This window comes from Anabrus simplex, chromosome 2, assembly GCF_040414725.1.
Source record: "Anabrus simplex isolate iqAnaSimp1 chromosome 2, ASM4041472v1, whole genome shotgun sequence".
NCBI lineage: Eukaryota > Metazoa > Arthropoda > Insecta > Orthoptera > Tettigoniidae > Anabrus > Anabrus simplex.
Genome location: NC_090266.1, coordinates 814,340,811 through 814,359,797, shown reverse-complemented (window position 1 = coordinate 814,359,797; position 18,987 = coordinate 814,340,811). Strand labels below are relative to the sequence as shown.

At 37.1% G+C, this 18,987-nt stretch overlaps 2 protein-coding genes across 2 annotated transcripts in view; one reads left to right on the top strand and one right to left on the bottom strand.

Annotated features, from left to right (window-relative positions):
• The window catches only part of LOC136863696 (dolichyl-phosphate beta-glucosyltransferase), a 253,703-nt gene that overhangs the window by 201,794 nt on the left and 32,922 nt on the right, over positions 1-18,987 (top strand). The gene's annotated exons all lie outside the window — the stretch shown is intronic.
• On the bottom strand, positions 7,757-9,056 carry LOC137498556 (uncharacterized). The gene is made up of 3 exons (XM_068226291.1): positions 9,003-9,056; positions 8,712-8,901; positions 7,757-8,620 (listed from the first exon to the last, which is right to left on the bottom strand). The coding sequence occupies exons 1-3, from the start codon at positions 9,023-9,025 to the stop codon at positions 8,417-8,419; spliced, it is 417 nt and encodes a 138-aa protein (XP_068082392.1). The 5' UTR covers positions 9,026-9,056; the 3' UTR covers positions 7,757-8,416.

Here is an 18,987-nt window from a genome sequence, read left to right as displayed (position 1 = left end):
CATTGCTCTTAGCATTCGATTGTGTCGCTTCATTTCTTTTAAATCTTCCTGTGTGGCCTTCACTTTACAATGGCGAAAAATGAGAGTATCCTCCTATTCAATACATCATATATTCCGTCATTAGACGGAGCAAACAAATTCAGACATGTTTCGGCTCGCTTGAGCCATCTTCAGTTAAAAAATTAGGGGGGTTGGAATAATTTACATAATATAAGTTGAAAAAATGCTAACAAACATAATGAAAGAGCAAATGAAAAAACAAACAAAAGAGAGCCTAGACGGAAACAAAATTAGCACAAATATACAATATTTACATCAATATGTGCTAATTTTGTTTCCGTCTAGGCTCTCTTTTGTTTGTTTTTTCATTTGCTCTTTCATTATGTTTTTAGCATTTTTTCAACTTATGTTATGCAAATTATTCCAACCCCCCTAATTTTTTTAACTGAAGATGGCTCAAGTGAGCCGAAACATGTCTGAATTTGTTTGCTCCGTCTAATGACGGAATATATGATGTATTGAATAGGAGGATACTCTCATTTTTCGCCATTGTAAAGTGAAAACCGTCAATACGGAATGATTCTAATATCTTGTAATGTGTGGCCTTCGCCTTATTTACAGCAGATGCTATGCCTGGAGCTCCAGTTGCTAGACCGCCCAAGCCCGACAAGGCTGCAAATATCTGAAGGAGTGGAAGAAAAGACCTTTCTTTTTTTTCTTACGGCATACTGTCTTTTTTTGGTTTTAAACATTCTCTTTGATGTTTTCATTTTCTTTGTCTACCACCACCTACTTTAGTTTTCGCTTTCATGATACCTGTAAATATGTTGGAAGATAGTCCGCCTAGTCAATACTATTCATTTATTTACCTTTCACCTTAACATCTAGTACATGTTTCGAGAATATTATGCATTCTCTTCCTCAGCTAGTGGATTAAAATTCAGTATACAATAAGACCTGACTAAAATATGGGGGCCCCCATTAAAATTCAAAACAATGAGTATGACAATGTGACACTTAAAAATTTTGGATAGTACAAACATAGAATTAAAATCCCATTTTGTCAAGTACAAATTAAAAACACAATATGGTCTAATTAATGTCTAATTAAATACAGTACCATATTTGAATACAGTATGTAATTAGACATTAATTAGACTATAGTAATAGCCAAGTAACGAAATACCCCAGAAAGTAAATATCGCCGCCCGATGCTCTTCTTTTCTCTATTTTGTAATGGCTGATCACTGCTGCCAACCTGCCTGGTTACATATTAAAATCACCAGACATAACCAAACAAACTAACCTCAATGTAAACACCGATAATAAATGTTTCCCTACCCTAGTAAATGATAAAAGTTAAGATGAAATAAATCAAGATATTCATAATTAAGTCGGTTTCCACGCTCAATGAGAAATTTAGGAAATAAACACCCTTTCTCACTCAAATTAATGTTACATATATCTGTCTTTATTTTGATATGCAGTAGGCGTACTATAACCATATTCTTGAAAATAGGGGCGTGTTAAACGATGCAATTTGTTTAATACCGGTAAGTCTTTGCAGTGTGATTTTCGAAAGTCCAATGAATTCCCTTTCTTTTGCGCGAACATTTCCTTCTCTCTTCAATACCGGTAACCCGTAGCCTAAGGAGAGAGATTGGGCATATTTTCAGCCTGCAGGCTGGTATATCTTCACGGTTATCAGGAAACATATAGGAATACTAATGTGCCAAGCTACGTGAACGGAAATTAGGTCAGCTTCAAGCTCACTGCACAATTGAATATTAGTTCTACTATCTACTTCTATCGTTTTCACATACACCGAGGTGCCAGTATTTCGTCCCGCAAGAGTTCTTTATGTACCAGTAGATCTAGACATGAGGCTGGAGTATTTGAGCACTTTCAAATACCGCCGAACTCGAATCCGCCAACATGAGCTAGTCATACATTCTCTCCTTCACTCGCTTAAAATAATGTTAAACATTTCCTGCCTTTATTCTGATTCTGATGTATGCATTACTATAACTGCATTCTTAAAGAAAGGGGGGAGGGAATATAGATTGAATAATTCATTGCGGTTTCTGCAAGTTCAAGGACTTACCACATAAGACATATGTCCTTCCTTTTAATAATAATGCTAACAGCTTTACATCCCACTAAGAACTTTTACGGTTTTCGGCATTTGGCATTTTAAACATATTTTCAGCTTACAAGTTGGTGTATCTCAAGCTTACAACATTACCAGATTTTTACATATATATTGGCTTAAATCACATGAAGACAGGTTGTGATGCAAGAATTGGATAGGAAAGAGGGCTAGGATTTAAGATGTAAATAAGCGTACAGACACAGCACTAGCCTGAAATGAAAATGACGGGCAAAAAAAAACTTCAGACCTGCCAACTGTGGGGTTCGAATACATCACCATCTCCTGAAACCAAGCTAACAGCAATGTGATCAAACTGCACAGCCAGTTCACTCAGTTTCCTATGACGCGTAATAGGCCTACCACATGGGCGACCCACTTACCTGTATATGGATCTTCAATTCTTCAATTATACATGTATGCAAAAACATTATGCACCTTAGTAAGAGGTACTTCCCTAGTTGGTTCTCTGATTGGTGCACGTATAACAAATATGTTTGGGAAGAAATACTTTTATTTTATATTTATTTATATCATAAAGAAGTCATGTTGTCATAGCAAAACGAATACGCAACGAAGAAATGAATCCGAAGAGATAAGCATTATTTACTGCATTAAATATTAGTTTATTTACATGTTAAGCGATATGTAGTAGTAATAACAATAACAACAACAAACGTGTGCAATAAGGAAAAAGGAAATAAATACAAGTAAATATAAATATAATTTACAACATTTAGAGCCATTCCATGGTCACTGAATTATAAAGCAGGGGTATGAATAAACAAACATAATAAACATGAATACTAATATTTAAAAAGCAAAAAGCAAAGTCATCTCCGTACAAACCATGAAAGCCATTGGAAAGGGGGAAGGTGAAGGCTTCCACTATCCATGACGTTGGCACTTGGTGGGGTGGGGTGGAGTGGTTAGCTCAACGCATGACCGCCTTTGCCCCCAATAGTTAACTGGTACTCATTTATCATACGCAAAACATTCCTTCCAAATTACGTTAAACCTCTGTCACTCATTATTATTATTATTATTATTATTAATAAATTGCAAATGGGAAATACCCCGGTGGCAACGGTCACTTACAGTAATGTGATAATAAAGTTAACATAATTACCCAACTACAACAAAGAAACAAACAAACAAACAAACAACAAGAGTACAAGAAGCAGATATATGGAAGGAAAATATAACAAGAATTACTGCTAGTTTAATATTCTAAATCGAGCAACATCATATACAAATTCACACACAACTTAAGTATTTACAGTGCTTAACAATTTGGCTTACAATATTATAGGTTGACCTTACTACTAGCTTAACATTATAAGTGATAATAAAGTGAAGTTAAACCGTAATTACCCTACAACAACAACAACAACAACATTACAACAAGCAAGAAATACTACTAATTAAACTTTCTAAATCCAGTGTCATTATATACATATTCACACACAACTTAAGTATTTCCAGTACTTAACACCACAAATTACAATACTATAGATTGAACTTACTACTAGCTTAACACTACAAGTGATAATAAAGTTAAATCATACTACCCAACAACTACAACAACTCAAGTACAAAAAGGAATTCCATGGAAAAAAATATTACAAGAAATACTACTAGTCATTCTAAATCCAGCATCATGTACAGTTTCATACACAATTTAATTATTTCCAATACATCCGTATGCTGGTTTCTGGCCCTAATTTTATGCTTATGATAATTTCTCGATAAGTATGAGGGAGGTTAGATAGATAGATAGATAAAGAATGGGTGAACCCTGCCTTCGCAGGGCTCCACACGTAGGTCTGTGAAGACCCTTTGTGTCCCTTAAACGGGTTTGCCTAGTCCAGACCTAGTGCTCCTATAAAGGATACCAGTGCCCGGATGTTGGCATTCCTGATGTCTTCCAGGCTCACGAAATGTGAGCCAAGGTATCGATGTCTAGTGCTTGCAAGAGCCTCACACTGACATAACACATGCGCGGAGGTCTCCTCCTCCCTACCGCATCTTCTACACATCGGATCCTGACTGATTTTCATGATGTGTAGGTGTCTCTGTAAGGTATTGTGGCCTGTCAACAGTCCAACTACCATTCGCATTCTGGTCCTATTCAAATTTATCAGGACCTTTTTATAACTTTGGCTAGGCCCTTTGATAAGTTCACGTGCCTGCCTTGCTATAGTTAACCTCTTCCAAATGTCTTAAGTGAGACTGGTTTGTCCACTGGGATATTACCAGTTTCACGCTTCGGAGTGACACTCCCAGGAAGGGCTCTGGTCCTATAAAAGGACCTTTTGAGGCTTGTTTCGCTAGTTTGTCAGCTTCTTCATTTCCACTGATACCTGTGTGCCCAGGGACCCGTAATAGGGTAACTGAGCTAAATTCACACAGCTGATCTAACATCCTTTGGCATTCCCATACCATTTTTGATGTTGTTTTAACTGCACATAGTGCTTTTAACGCTTCCTGGCTATCGCTGCAAATAGTGATACAATGAGGGAGGTTATAACCTATTCCTAATACAACTCCAAGCAGCCCTTCCCGTATAGCTCTTATAAAGACCACACAGGCGAGCTCTAGTTCTTCTAGATTCAAGACTTTCCCAATTAATGGTATTCCTTCTATTCCCAGTTACGAAACGCATCGCTCTTCTTTGAACTTTCTCTAGGGAATTTATTAAACCAACATGCAGATCCATATTCGAGAATGGGTCTTACAACGTATTTATAAGGTTTATTTAAACCTACTAGGGTGGTGAGCACATAAATAAGAATTCAATGAAAGTATTTTCCTTCTGGACCTTCATGCCAGACAGATTTTTTTTTTTAAACAAATTTTTTTTCACTATAATATGATTTATCTATAGAGCAAAACCGCTATGCAGTGTGCGTATCATAGCAATCGAGATGGAATTGGTAATGTACTATGTATCTGTAGAGCCTATATACGACTTTTTACAATTACTTCTAAAGTGAATTTCAGCTGTGTGACAACGCTGAAAAGACTATGGACTTAGAGATTGGCATTCCTGAAGAGGGTTTTCTACACTTTCCCATTTTCACACATTGATTCAAGAGTCTGTATTGACTTGTGACAAAACGACTGTATTCTTCCGAAAACCACTGATAGGGACAGGTTTGGTTGTGATCCACCGAAAACAAATTATAATGACCGGTTAGGTAGTGATCCATCGAAAACCACTGATTGTCGCAGGGTTAGGTTAGGTTTGACAGGATTTGTAATTGAGCGACTGTTGTCATTGAAAAAACTGTCGTGACGACTGAAGGCAATAAACATAAAACTGAATCCATTGGTCTACAAAGTTTTCATTCAGTAGATACGCTAGGAACTGGCGAACCAAAACCGTACATACAAAGTTTACAGGAATCAACAAAACAGGATATTAATTCGTGGTACTCATTGTTCTTTAAAGAGAAGAAATATCCTGTCAACAATAGCTGCAGTGAACATGCTTTTTCACTATTATTGTCTGGCCCCATGGCTAAATGGTTAGCGTGCTGGCCTTTGGTCACAGGGTGTGGGTTTGATTCTCGACAGGGTGGGGAATTTGAACCACCGTTGGTTAATTTCTCTGGCACGGGGGCTGGGTGTATGTCGTCTTCATCAACATTTCACTATTATTGTGTAAAATAGAAACTTACTAGTTTTGACAAGTACAGTATGTTCAACAGCGACTCCTGAATGATGACGCGCAGGATGTCCAACCTCACTAATCTATGTTCCAGACTATTTCTACTTAAAAAATTGTATTTGTCCTTTAATGTGATTTTGCAATTTTTGCTGAATATTTATGTGGCTGAAATGAAGGTGGATAAGCTACATGGTCTCCTTTATATAGGAAGAATGTATCGTGGAAATTAACTCAATTTCGGTTTCATGTACATTACAGTTTCTCTAAGATATATTGATAGTAATTCAGTCATGTACGACGACGATGTATTTCATGGTAAAGACAGCTGCCTCTGTGGATCAGTGGTAGAGTGACGGCCTCCGAATCCCAATATAGCGGGTTCAAACCCGGCAGAGGTAGTCGGATTTTTGAAGGGCAGAAAAAAGTCCATTCGACACTTCATGTCGTACGATGTCGGCATGTAAAAGATCTCTGGTGACGCATTTGGTGTTTACCCGACAAAATTCATTAAATCTCAGCCACAGACGCCCAAGAGAGTTTCGGTTTACTCGGTCTGCCATCTAGTGGGCCTAGAGTATAACGGAACGTCAAAATTGACGAGCAGACAGCCAGATGGCGTCAACTTGAAATGTCTGCACATGGTAGCTGAGGCCATACGATTATTATTATTATTATTATTATTATTATTATTATTATTGTTATTATGGTAAAGACAAATTACTTTGCAATGCTATCTATCTTAATGGTAATGTACTATGTACCTCTACTAGTGTAGGCTACTGAGTGCTTGATTCGAAGCAGTGTATCGATTCATTCAGTGTCCGAGTGAATCGATTCACAGGAACGGCAAGCTCATGGCACACAAATCATGCACAATCACGGCTCAGTGAGCCACACGACACACACGGCTCCTTATAGGCACACTGGACACTGGCGGGGAGTCGAGCTTTCGCTGCAGTGAGCCACAGTGAATCATGGCACACTGAAAGAATCGTACGCAGTCATGGATCAGTGAGACACAACACACACATGGTTCATTATCGGTACACTGGACATTGGCGGGGAGCCGAACTTCCTCTGAAGCAATACATACAGAGTCATGGTACACTGAAAAAATCGTATGCTATAATGGACTCTCGAGCTCAGCTCATTTGAAAATAATACCTATTCGCATCCACTGTCCTCTTCTTACAGGGAGTTTTAAACAATACATGGATTTATTTGCAGTGTTAAAAAGATAGAACACAATTCCAAAGTACCTAGGTTGTAAGTAGGTAGTCAATTAGGTTATTCTAATTACTGTATTAGTTTAATCAATCAGTATCTTTATAAGTAGTTGACGTTCGACAATTACTTAAACTCAGCTCTCTAGCCTCCACACCTGGCTGAGTGGCTCAAACGGTCGAGGCGCTGGCCTTCTGAACCCAACTTGGCAGGGCCGAGCTCAGTGCGGTGGTATTTGAAGGTGCTCAGCCTCATGTCAGTAGATTTACTGACACATAAAAGAGCTCCTGCAGGACTAAATTCCAGCACCTCGACGTCTCAAAAAAAACCTAAAAGTTGATAGTGGGACATAAAGCCAATAACATTATTATTTAGCCTACCCTATGACTATGAGTCATGCTCATGACCACTCGAAATTGTCTGTTTTATATTTGGAAGAACCACTCGGTATTCTCTTAGTTTGTATGTCGCATCATTGCACAATACTTCAATAATCGAATCACGAGGTTACCGATGTACGTGGACAGTGAGTATGTAAGTAGACTGATGCAATAGATTAAATAAATGATGTTTAATCAGAAAACCAGTGGGCTACTGTACATCTCCTGTAGCCTATACAAAATATGACGATTTTAAAAAAGCCTCTGCTGATAGAAAAAGACATTTTCAAAGATGACCGAGTTAGCTGGCCGTGCGTTTAGGGTCGCGTAGCTATGAGCTTGCATTCGGGGAATGGTGGGTTCAAATCCTACCGTCGGCAGCCGTTAAAATGGTTTTCGGTGGTTTCCCATTTTCACACCAGACACATGCTTGTGCTGTACCTTAATTAAGACCACGGCCGCTTCCTTCCCACTTCTAGCCCTTTCCTATCTCTTCTATCCTCTTTGTCGCCATAAGACCTATCTGTGTTGGTGCGACATAAAGCAAATTGATTTATATTTAATATGTGGGCTACTTATTGTGTACACAGGTATTTTTATATGTAATTCTCTCTATATATATACAGTATACGTGAGTTGTGACTTTCAGAGAACTGTGGAAAACCATTAGATAGTGTATAAAATTTAAGTTATGTCAGTATTTTAACAGGCGTACAATGTTTACATCGTGTATTGGTGACAGAGTGCTGTCTCCCTCTCTCTCTCCCCCCCTTGCCCGCTCCTCATCACATTGCGCCACAGCAGTTCTAGATAATTCCACTCCGATTGGACACTGATCCCCACCTGCACATCTATACCGCCCTGTAACTTGTAGATACACAATTCCCACAATTTTGAAATGTAACTTCGTTATATCAGAAAGGACGGGGCAATCAGAAATGTATTATTTCCCAGCAAAGTTATAACATTCTTAATCTCATGGAATGGCTCTTACAATGGTACAGCTAACTCCTCGGCTTCTCTTCTTTCTTCTTCTTCTTCTTCATCTTCTTCATCTTCCTCCTCCGATTCACTGCTTCCATGATGAATGACTAGTTCCTCCACTTCAGGAAGACCTCTCACCTCATTATTGTAGAACTCGACAATCTTCTTCTCAGTGTGTTTTACTTCATTTCTCCACATCTCTGCTGTCGCCTATAGGATATATTGAAGTATCACAACCTGACAAGTATATTATAAACTCCACTTGCATATATCCAATAAATAACATTTCCACTTGGCCTACCTGATCAAGAGATTCTTTCCACACAGCTGTAGCTCTGTCCAATCCGTGACCAGGTCTTGAAGCCACTGTTTTGTTATAATACTGTTTTGCCACAGACCATACAAATTCGATGGCATTGAAAAATGAGTGGTATGGAGGAAGTCGTAAGACAGTATGGCCTTCACTGTGCAGCATCTCGTCAACAATGTACCTGGTTTTAAAGAAACAGAGAAATATTGTTATGCATACATGAAAGTCAAATACACGAGTGTAAACAACATTATCTAAACTTATGTTTACGTGCTTCTGTACCTCTTTAAGTGACTTCGATTCATATTACACAACCTTTGCAGCTCATCTTTTGTGGCATTTTCTGGTGGAGAAACTCCATTCTGCCTTAACCATGACTGTAAATTAAAGGAAAAATAAAAATTAATTTCAGTAACATCATTAAACATCATTCAGTAGAAGGAAATATTCAATTAAGTATAATTACCACTAATTGATCCTTCCTCCATTTCGTTGTTGGTTGATGCTCAACAAGCTTACAGTGATATGGTGCATTATCCATTACAATAACACAGGGTCCTATATTTCTTAATCCTACGATTAATTGCGTCTTCACCCACATCTGAAATTTCTCGCTGTTCATAGCACCATGGTAATCCTGATTTCTCTTCAAGTTTGTAGCAAATATCAAATCAGCACCTGTAAGAATTTTAAGTTTTAGTATGAAGTTATTTGTTCTAAAAAAAGTATAGGCCTATTAATAAAAAATGTGAGATCTGTTGAATGATACAAAAAGCTGTCTGATTTTAAGTAAAACCAACTACTGTGTAGCAAAGTCACCTGATGATGAAGTCAATTAATTACTACTTACACTACTTTATCGTAACATCTCTCATGAATGTATCTCCATTAGTAGGCCTATATCTGGATTAGAAGTCCACGATCACTTGCATAAAAGATATAAGTATAAACACCCATTTCAATACCTTAGAACAAATGTAATTGCTGCGAACACTGAACCTATATCAGGCAGTAAGAAATAAGAAGCTTGGAAGGTGTTCAACAGTCAGGTATCAAGCACTGATTCAGGTGGAGATTGTCGAATGCAGAATAAACATAATAAATAGGCCTACAATACAAGTAATTTACTGATACAAATATCCAGTAATATTATATGAAAATACACTGAGTAAGTTTTGATTGAAATACCTCTCTAAGGTTAATCATTGGCCTAAAGTGAATACCTGCAAGTCTTTTTAATAACAGTGGAGAAGTCAAAATCAAAAACCACGTACAGAGCTCAATGAGCGGTAAGTTATAATGCCACTTCCGACCTAGTGCCAGTCAATTTCAATCAATCAGTCACCACTGATCTGCACTTAGGACAGAAGATGTAGTTTCAGGGATAGGCCTAGTATTTTCTTCAATAATTGCAAAGAATTTGGAAATTTATTGAACATCTCCCTTGGTAAATTATTCCAATCCCTAACTCCCTTCTTAAAAAAAAACAAATATTTGCCCCACTTTTCATCAACTTTAGCACTGTACTGTGATCTTACCTACTTTTAAAATACCACTGAAACGTATTCGTCTACCAATGTCATTCCACACCACCTATCCACCGACAGCTCGGAATATACCACTTAGTCCAGCAACTTGTCTCCTTTCACCCAAGTCTTCCCAGCCCAAACCCGACAAAATTTTTGTAACGCTACTCTTTTGTCAGAAATCACCCACAACAAATCGTGCTTCTGTCTTTTGAACTTTTCCAATTCTCAAACCAAGTAATCCCAGTGAGGGTCTCATACACAGGAACTGTACTTAAGTTGGGGTCTTATCAGAGACTTATGTGCCCCCCCCTGCATCCGTACTACAAACCCTAAATACCCTCATAACTATGTAAAGAGAGATCACCTCACTACAATAAAATGAAGTAAAATAAATTAAGAACATACCAGGTACAAAGCCATCCTTCGTTCCAGCATGAACAATAACCAGTCTTCCTCCCTCAGACACAGGTCGACGAATTACTCCTTGAACATCATGTCCAGATTTGTGTGGTTTATTCCAGGAGTATGTGGGTGACCCTGAAAGACAAATGCACAATTGAAACCAAAGACACCTGATGAAGATAAATTATTCCAAGATTTTTTAAATGTAAAATGTAATATATAACATATATATTCACCATTCATAAAAATCCAAGTCTCATCCAAGAAAACAACAGGTTTTGGTTTCTCACTGTCCTTATTACGCATGTATTCCCTCAGAAAACAGGATCTCTTAAAACAAATGTCTTCATTTTCTCTAACATACGCATAGGGATCACCTTTACTCCACACAAACCCCATGGCCTTCAAAATTCTTCTTAATGATGTTTCGGAGCCCTTGTACAAATAAGTGTCATAATTTGCTTTCATGTGGTCGAAAACCTTTCTTACAGTTACGACTTCTCCTGTGGGAAGAAAAAAGAGAGTTACAAGGGACTCAAAAGAGCTGTATGACAATACATGCACAAAACATTTCTGGGAGCTTATCTCACCTGCGTGCCAATTTCTATAAATAATGTTGCAATAGATTCCTTATGAAGTCACCTTACCTTTATGTAATTTATCATAAATAAACCTTGCTATCGCTTCCTTAGAAAAACTGTCTATGCCGGTCACTGGATGTTCACGCTTTCGGCGTTTACCTGGTGTAGAAAATTCAACTCCCTTCTTGAAATTTCCTATTACTTTTCGGACTAAACCGAAACTACACTGTAAGAATACACACACAGAAATATATTACATACACATATACCATAAGTCAACATGAATACACAAAGGTTAAGTCTACGAACCGTATCGAAGTCGACACAAGACATGGTACCGGTATAGGCCTAGGCCTACGCCTACATGATCAGGTTAGGTTAGGTTAGGTTCAGAATGAAATACTGCTCCTTTTCAACTGATTGTCATTATGCCAGAAACTTATCATAGAAACAAGATAAAAACGAACACTTACCCCAGTTAATAATGAAACTCTTGCCATTAGCTTCGTATCACTACGACTGATACCTTCTTCGTCGTCTTCCTGTTTCAATTGCTCGTAGCAATGTACAAGCATTTCTTGACCTGAAGCTTGTAAAGGACGTAACCTTGGTTTCCTTTTCGGAGGAGTTTTTGCAGATTTTTCTTCCTTCTTAGACATCCCAATCGAATTCTGTTCGTATAAGTATGGGACGAAATAGGAACGTAATTAATAAAATGATGTGCTCATCATTTCACACAAACTATGTTATTAAATGCATTATCCGAACATGCCACAATTCTACTTACCCGGTATTAGCCAAATAGATTTACAATCCCACAGAAAAAGAAAATATGCTTTAAATATTCTCGCAAATGTATCGCTAGTGACTTTAGAGGCAATGCGGTGGCAACACACAATTCACGCTAGAACAGTGACTGAACGTTGCCAACGTGCCAGATTAACGGTAACAGTAAGACGTCGTATCGGCAAGTAGGGTCCCTAAACTGTATGGTTACCGACACTGAAAAAGACCCAACATCAAGAAAAGTCACTATAAACCAATACCTTAATATTACAGGGGAGAAAGGGTAAGGTTGCACCCTTAGTGTACGTCCTTACACGGAGAGGACTATATATTGTGTTTTTAATTTGTACTTGACAAAATGGGATTTTAATTCTATGTTTGTACTATCCAAAATTTTTAAGTGTCACATTGTCATACTCATTGTTTTGAATTTTAATGGGGGCCCCCGTATTTTAGTCAGGTCTTATTGTATACTGAATTTTAATCCACTAGCTGAGGAAGAGAATGCATAATATTCTCGAAACATGTACTAGATGTTAAGGTGAAAGGTAAATAAATGAATAGTATTGACTAGGCGGACTATCTTCCAACATATTTACTGTTACTAAGTCAATACGGATCCAATCCGACCATCATGGTCAAGATTATTAATAATTCATGATACCTGTAACTGCTAGTGCAGCTGCTCTTTCCCCCAATGGTGCATCCTGAGAGTTTACATGAGACCAAGCCTTAGAGGCTAGGATTTCATCTGTTTCTATTCTTCTTTTCTGATCTTTGTATGTATCATAAGCTATATTGTGTTCTTTACATGCCTTATCTAATAAGTTTATTCCTTTATCACCACACTTGAGTTGTTTTTCTAACTTTGTCCCAGGCCCGTAGAATTCATGCCCTGGTATGTTCAATACTACTGGCAAATTATCTACGGCTTTATTAATAACTTTGCCTATTAGTCCTCCTTTACATACTCTTTTACATGGCGCTGCAATAACGTTGCATCTTCGATGCAGCATACTCAAATGAGAGCTCTTGCTGCCAAGTGTGTTATTATATACAAATTAAATTTCACACGATGTGCAACTGTTGCATACTAAATTATAGGCCTACTTGAGTTCAGATTTTGTTATAAGGTAGGTAAGATATATAAATAAGAGAGATATTTTCTGCTCTCCTCATTTTACTTGATCATGGCGAACATTACTCTTCCATTAAATTAAAAATCTGAGGTAGATTGGATAAGGATTTTTGCTAGATGGCGTGTATTGTGTATAGACCCAGTAAGCTAAGCTAAAGCTGGATTCTATTATACGGGATACCTAGACGCAGTTAGATGTATTTTTTGTAAATTGAAATATTTTCATATGGAAAAGATGATAATCCTTTAACAGAACACAGAATATGGTCACCTTCGTGCTGCTATATGAGGGGGGTGTGAAGTTGGCAACATACTAATAGAGCTCTATAACACAACTGCTGTTCCAGCACTTCTTGATACTGGGTGTAGTGTTATGTATGAACCACATTGGAACTAGGTAAGTGAAACAGAAGGTAAAACAGTTTGTGTTTATTTAGTAATCTACAATAACGTCATCATCTAAGAAAACACTGTACGTATTGCTCTTATGCACTCGATCGTTGAAATCATTATCAAAGAAGAGTGATGGTAAAGGCAATAAAACAATCATTATCTTTACCTTTGACGAATCTGAACGAAACAAAACGTACAATAAGAAGGAAAAATAAACATAGTAAACTGTTGCCGCACACAATACGCGGTATTATATGAGGTCTGTCAAATGCAGGGAAGGCCAGTGTTATGATAAATTTGTCATTGCAACCAAACGGGTTACTATTTGGAAATGTGTACGTTTACTCAAGGTCTTTATCGCAACAGAAATATATTGAACTAGAGAAGCTTTTAAAATCTCTTAAAGAAATAAAAAGCGAGTTTTACTCTGATCATGTGCAAGTAATACCGCCAGAAAAAGCTCTAAGAAATTCTGTTTTTATTTTTGACGATGTAGCAAGCGACAAACAGCAGCCAATGAAAGACTACTATAGGTGAGTTCGACACTATATCGTAGATGTTTTTTACTTATGTCAAACCTATTCCTTTATACCCAAACATCTTATTAGAGACAACGCTAATTTTATCATTTTGTTTAAACAAGATGTAAGAAACCTCTGTCATGTTTATGATGATCATGTGAACACCGATATGAGTTACAACCAGTTCACTGATTTATGTTATCATTGTTGGTTGCACTCGAAATTCAATTTTCTCGCTATCGATAAGGATAGCGAAATAAGAAATGGTCGATATCGAAGTGGATTCGATATATTTTATGAGATATAAATACCATAGTGTATGCAGTAACGAACTTATTTTCGAATGGGAGAGAAAGAACATCATGATGTCATCAAACAACAGAACTAGTAACGTGTATGTAACGCGACCATCATCACGACATAATATTGCTACTAAATCATATGTGGAGGAAAAAAAATGTTAATACAAATTATGTAACATCAATATCTGACGGAAACTTAAGTATTAAAGCTAAATGGCTGAAGAACGTTGCCAATCCTATTAACATGGAAGATGCTTGTAATAAAAATTATGTTTTAAAAACCGTCAAGGACAGTATTAATAAAGAAGAAATGCAACGTGACATTTTAGATCTTAAAAATGAAATTCGTGGCGTATGTGAATTAGATGAAGATTCAGTTGATTTTAAGAACAAAAGGCTGAAAGGAATGGCTCCAACGATAAATGGAAACGAAGAAGTGTCGCTTAACACAATGCATATCGCACACTAATATTATGCAGAGAAATTTAGAGAAACAAGCGATTGACGTTTCAGCACACACAGAATATGTTGACTCGCTTATACGTGATATCGTGGAAGATCACCTTCCTCTGATTGACAATAAATTCAACATGAACAACAAGAGAATATCGGGTGTAGCAGATCCTGAAGAGGAGCAAGATGCAGTATCACTTTCAATTTTAGGAAAGCACGCAAAAGGTAGGCTACTTCAGTTGAATGACGATGGATCAATAAATATGCAAAATAAACGAGTAACAAACGTCAGCAAACCTATTCAATCGACCGATGCTATCAATAAGGCATACCTGGAAAAACATCCAGCAGTGCGAGAAGAAGTAAAAAAAACTGAAGGATGAAATAAGCAATCAACAGAAACTCTTAATGTCGATGTGGGAGGCACGTTGAGTGTGGAAAATAAGTGAATTACTAATGTACATAATCCGTTACATGACAAGATTGTTGCAAATAAAATCCAAGTAGCGATACGGACATGAGACTGATAGATTATAATTGATTTAAAGTGGGTAGATTCTCCAAGGATATATCAGTAACTTACGAAACTGAATGTGGGGACAGAAGGAGCAATTGGCAACAACTAGCTATGGACAGACTTCGATTTAAGAAATGAATAGACGACACAAAACGAAGTCTTTTACCCATACTTTATGAACAAAATCAGAGAAGAAATAGCGAAAGAACTCCACGCTCCTCTACGAAAGAATTTTGAAAGACGGAGTGTAATTAGCAAGGGGAAAGATGACCTTCACCAGGCTGATCTTGTTGATATTTCACTATTTTCAAAAGTTAATAGTGGATATAAATACATGTTGACTGTAATTGATGTTAATTCAAAGCATGCATGGGCAGTTCCTCTTAAAACAAAAACAGGAAAAGAAGTAGTAGAAAATCAGGTACGTATTTATTTAAAATGTAAACGCTTTCCGAAAAATCTACATACTGACAGAGGAAAATAATTTTATAATATGATTTTTCAACAGTAGATTACAAAAAGAAAAATTGAACACTATTCGACAGGGAGCAGCTTGAAGGCAAGTGTAGTTGAATGCTTCAATCGAACAGTGAAGCAGTGGATATGGCAGAAATTCTCTGCATGTGGTTCTTACCACTGGCTTCGTATGCTACCAAAACCATTAGACGAATATAATAATCGAAAACATCGTACGATTGGTATGAAACTTATAGAAGTCACGAATGATCCTCAACAACTTGCAGATGTGTACAAATTACGAGAAATAAAGAAAGAGAAGTCGTCTTAACCACCAAAATTTAAAGTAGGTGACATAGTACGAATAAGTAAAAATAAGCGACATTTCACAACGGGCTGTACTCTCAATTGGAGTAATGAATTATTTAGTGTAAGAAAAGTAAAAGAAACATTACCAAGAATGTACTTACTTCACGACTTTACATGCCTGCCAACTTTCCCGATTTGGGCAGGAGACTCCCGATTTTCAACAGTTTTTTCCGCCTCCCGATTGTTCTATTATTTCTCCTGATATCTTATTTTTTGGTGAATTTCAAACATTTGTTTTTCAAATCCTGCCATTTCAGCTTTTTTACGCCAGTGGCCAGAAGTCCTTCGGTAATTGGCTGCTTCCAAATGAAATATCGACGTTTATTAATGCGAGAAATGTGCCCGAATGTGCGATGTTTATTGAAACCTGTATATCGCGACGCTTATACCGATTGTCAATCTCTTGTTCTCGCGTGCTATGTTCGTGTTCATTCACAGATCGCATCAGTCTAGTTGATTCTAGAGACTAGTTGCTACATATGGAGTCTTTTTTAGTAATTTAGTGACAAAATTTCAATGATAACGACTAGTGACTTTTCTAGAGATTTTAGCAGCCATTTGGAGATAATTCTGACTACTATTAACTTATCTCTATATAAATAAAATAAGAGTTTTGTCTATACATTGCTCAGAATTTTAAAAGAATGATATTTCTGTACCGGTCGTGGCCACAGGAACAAGGGGAAATGCATGTTTTAATTTCCGTCTATTTGTCTGTATATATGTACGCTCATCACGAGAAGATGGCTGAAGAGAATTTAATGAAAATCGATATATAAAGTCGGGGAATAAGTCGCTACAATCTAGGCCATAAATCATTTTATTCACGCTGAGTGAAATGGTAGTTTAGGGGAAGGCTTAAAATTTAATTCTCAAATATTTGTTATTATTGGCCCTATCAATAAATACTAAATAACTAAAGTTATATTTTATTAAATATCCTATCATTTATGTCTTATACATTGTTACCGTACCTGCTATGATAACAGATATTCATGAATTTTGATATTTGTTGTAAATCCATATCAACACCGAACCACGAGAAAATGGGTGAACAGAATTTAATGAAAATCGGTATGTAAAGTCGGGGAATAAGGAACTACAGTCTACGCTATAAATAATTGTATTCACCTTGTTCGAAATGGTTGTTCAGGGGAAGGTGCCAAAAATTTAATTTTAAATTTCCTATCGGTCATATCGAAAAGTACTACATAACGAAAGTTATAGAGAATACAATTTCCGATCATTTATGTCTTATTCAGTTTTACCGTACCAACTATAATAATATTGGTGGTGATGGTGATTAAATTGTGAAGATGATTATGAGAATGAGAAAAAAGTCGTGAAGGAACGTCGCTTGAATAATAATACAAGAGGGAGTCGTGAAAGAAAGGAGGATTCACTTTACATTAGATGCTCTAATATCACAAAGTCAGAAGAAAACTAAATGTGAAGGCCTGCAATATAGAAAGCTCATAAAATTGATCAACAACAACATTACATTGGCCATTGTGTGTTGTGATGTGCTTTGTGTATTCTGCTGCCATTTATCTCCGATAGATGGGATTACTGCTGCACATTGAGTATAACAGCCTACCTAAATATTTGCAGGAAGTAGCTGGGAGTTAAATCTATCTTCTTTAGTATACCATTGCTCTGGTTCATAAATTTGCTGATTCTACTGGTACGTAACACACTGGATCATCATAGTATTCCAGCTATTCGATCCCTACTCTGAGGTAGTGATTGGAATGAGCAGTGTGCACACATAAACGGAATAATTACACAGGAGTGTTCGGGGTTGTCTGCAGCCTGGTCATTCTAGCTCTGGAACTTTGAACTATTAGATCGACACCCTAGTACTTGGAATTGATTGTTTTCACCATGTTGGTTAATCCTGTCCGTATTGACTTATATTCATATTTCTGTAGAACACTTTCCCGCCTTGTCAGTACTTTACATATTTTATTATACCGTACCTAATTACCGTACATGTTTCGAGAGCTAACTACTCTCTTCTTCAGGGGTGCCAAAACAATAATCTTTGGACTTGGTACGTTGGTACAGATATACTTATCAACAGAACAATTACATATAAATCTTGAAATTGTTAAAATATTTCTTTGTGTTTCAACTTTTACTTACTTACTATGTCATTTATTACATACTTTAAAATAGAAATTTTTAAATCATAAAGGTTTTTCTTTTTTAGGACTTATGGAAAGGAGAAATTTTCAAGAAGAGAGCAGAAAATATTTGAAGTTCAAGAAAGTGACTAACTTAACACATTGCGGACCGGTCCCGAGAAAACTCGTGTTTGCCCAGCCGAGCGTTGCGGACCGGTCCCGAGTAATCTCGTGTTAGCAGCAGACCCAGCAGACTGAACTTTAGTGCTATCTTTTGAGATATACGGGAACTATTTGGAGGTCAAGGGTGATAGAACTCTGTTACGTATGGTTCTACACAATCGATAGTCGCATTTGTTTTCGAGTATTCTTCATATCGTAGATTTTCTTTGCATTTCTTGACAACATATTTACAAAGTTCGAAGAGCCATGCAAGATGGCAGCGCCTAGCGATCACACGTGTTTACACAAAGATGAAATTATTCGCGAATTATGTGCTGATACAGGCTCCGAATATTAAGTGATGCTGAGTATTTAGAGTTCGACGATGAAATATCTTCTAACGGAAATGTTTCAAGTGATGACGAGGCAAGGTGTGGAACTCACGTAGCGCAAAACGAGTCGTAAGTTATATTTGTGTTACGGGTGTAAATATTCTAAATATTGTAAATAATGCAGTGTTTTATGACGACTG

Bases quoted from the DNA above. Each gene is read 5' to 3' on its own strand.
- LOC137498556 (XM_068226291.1), bottom strand. From the start codon at position 9,025: ATGAATCGAAGTCACTTAAAGAG. The intron at 8,902-9,002 runs GTACAGAAGCAC...CTTTAAAACCAG, and splicing joins AATCGAAGTCACTTAAAGAG to GTACATTGTTGACGAGATGC. The intron at 8,621-8,711 runs GTAGGCCAAGTG...TATATCCTATAG, and splicing joins GGAAAGAATCTCTTGATCAG to GCGACAGCAGAGATGTGGAG.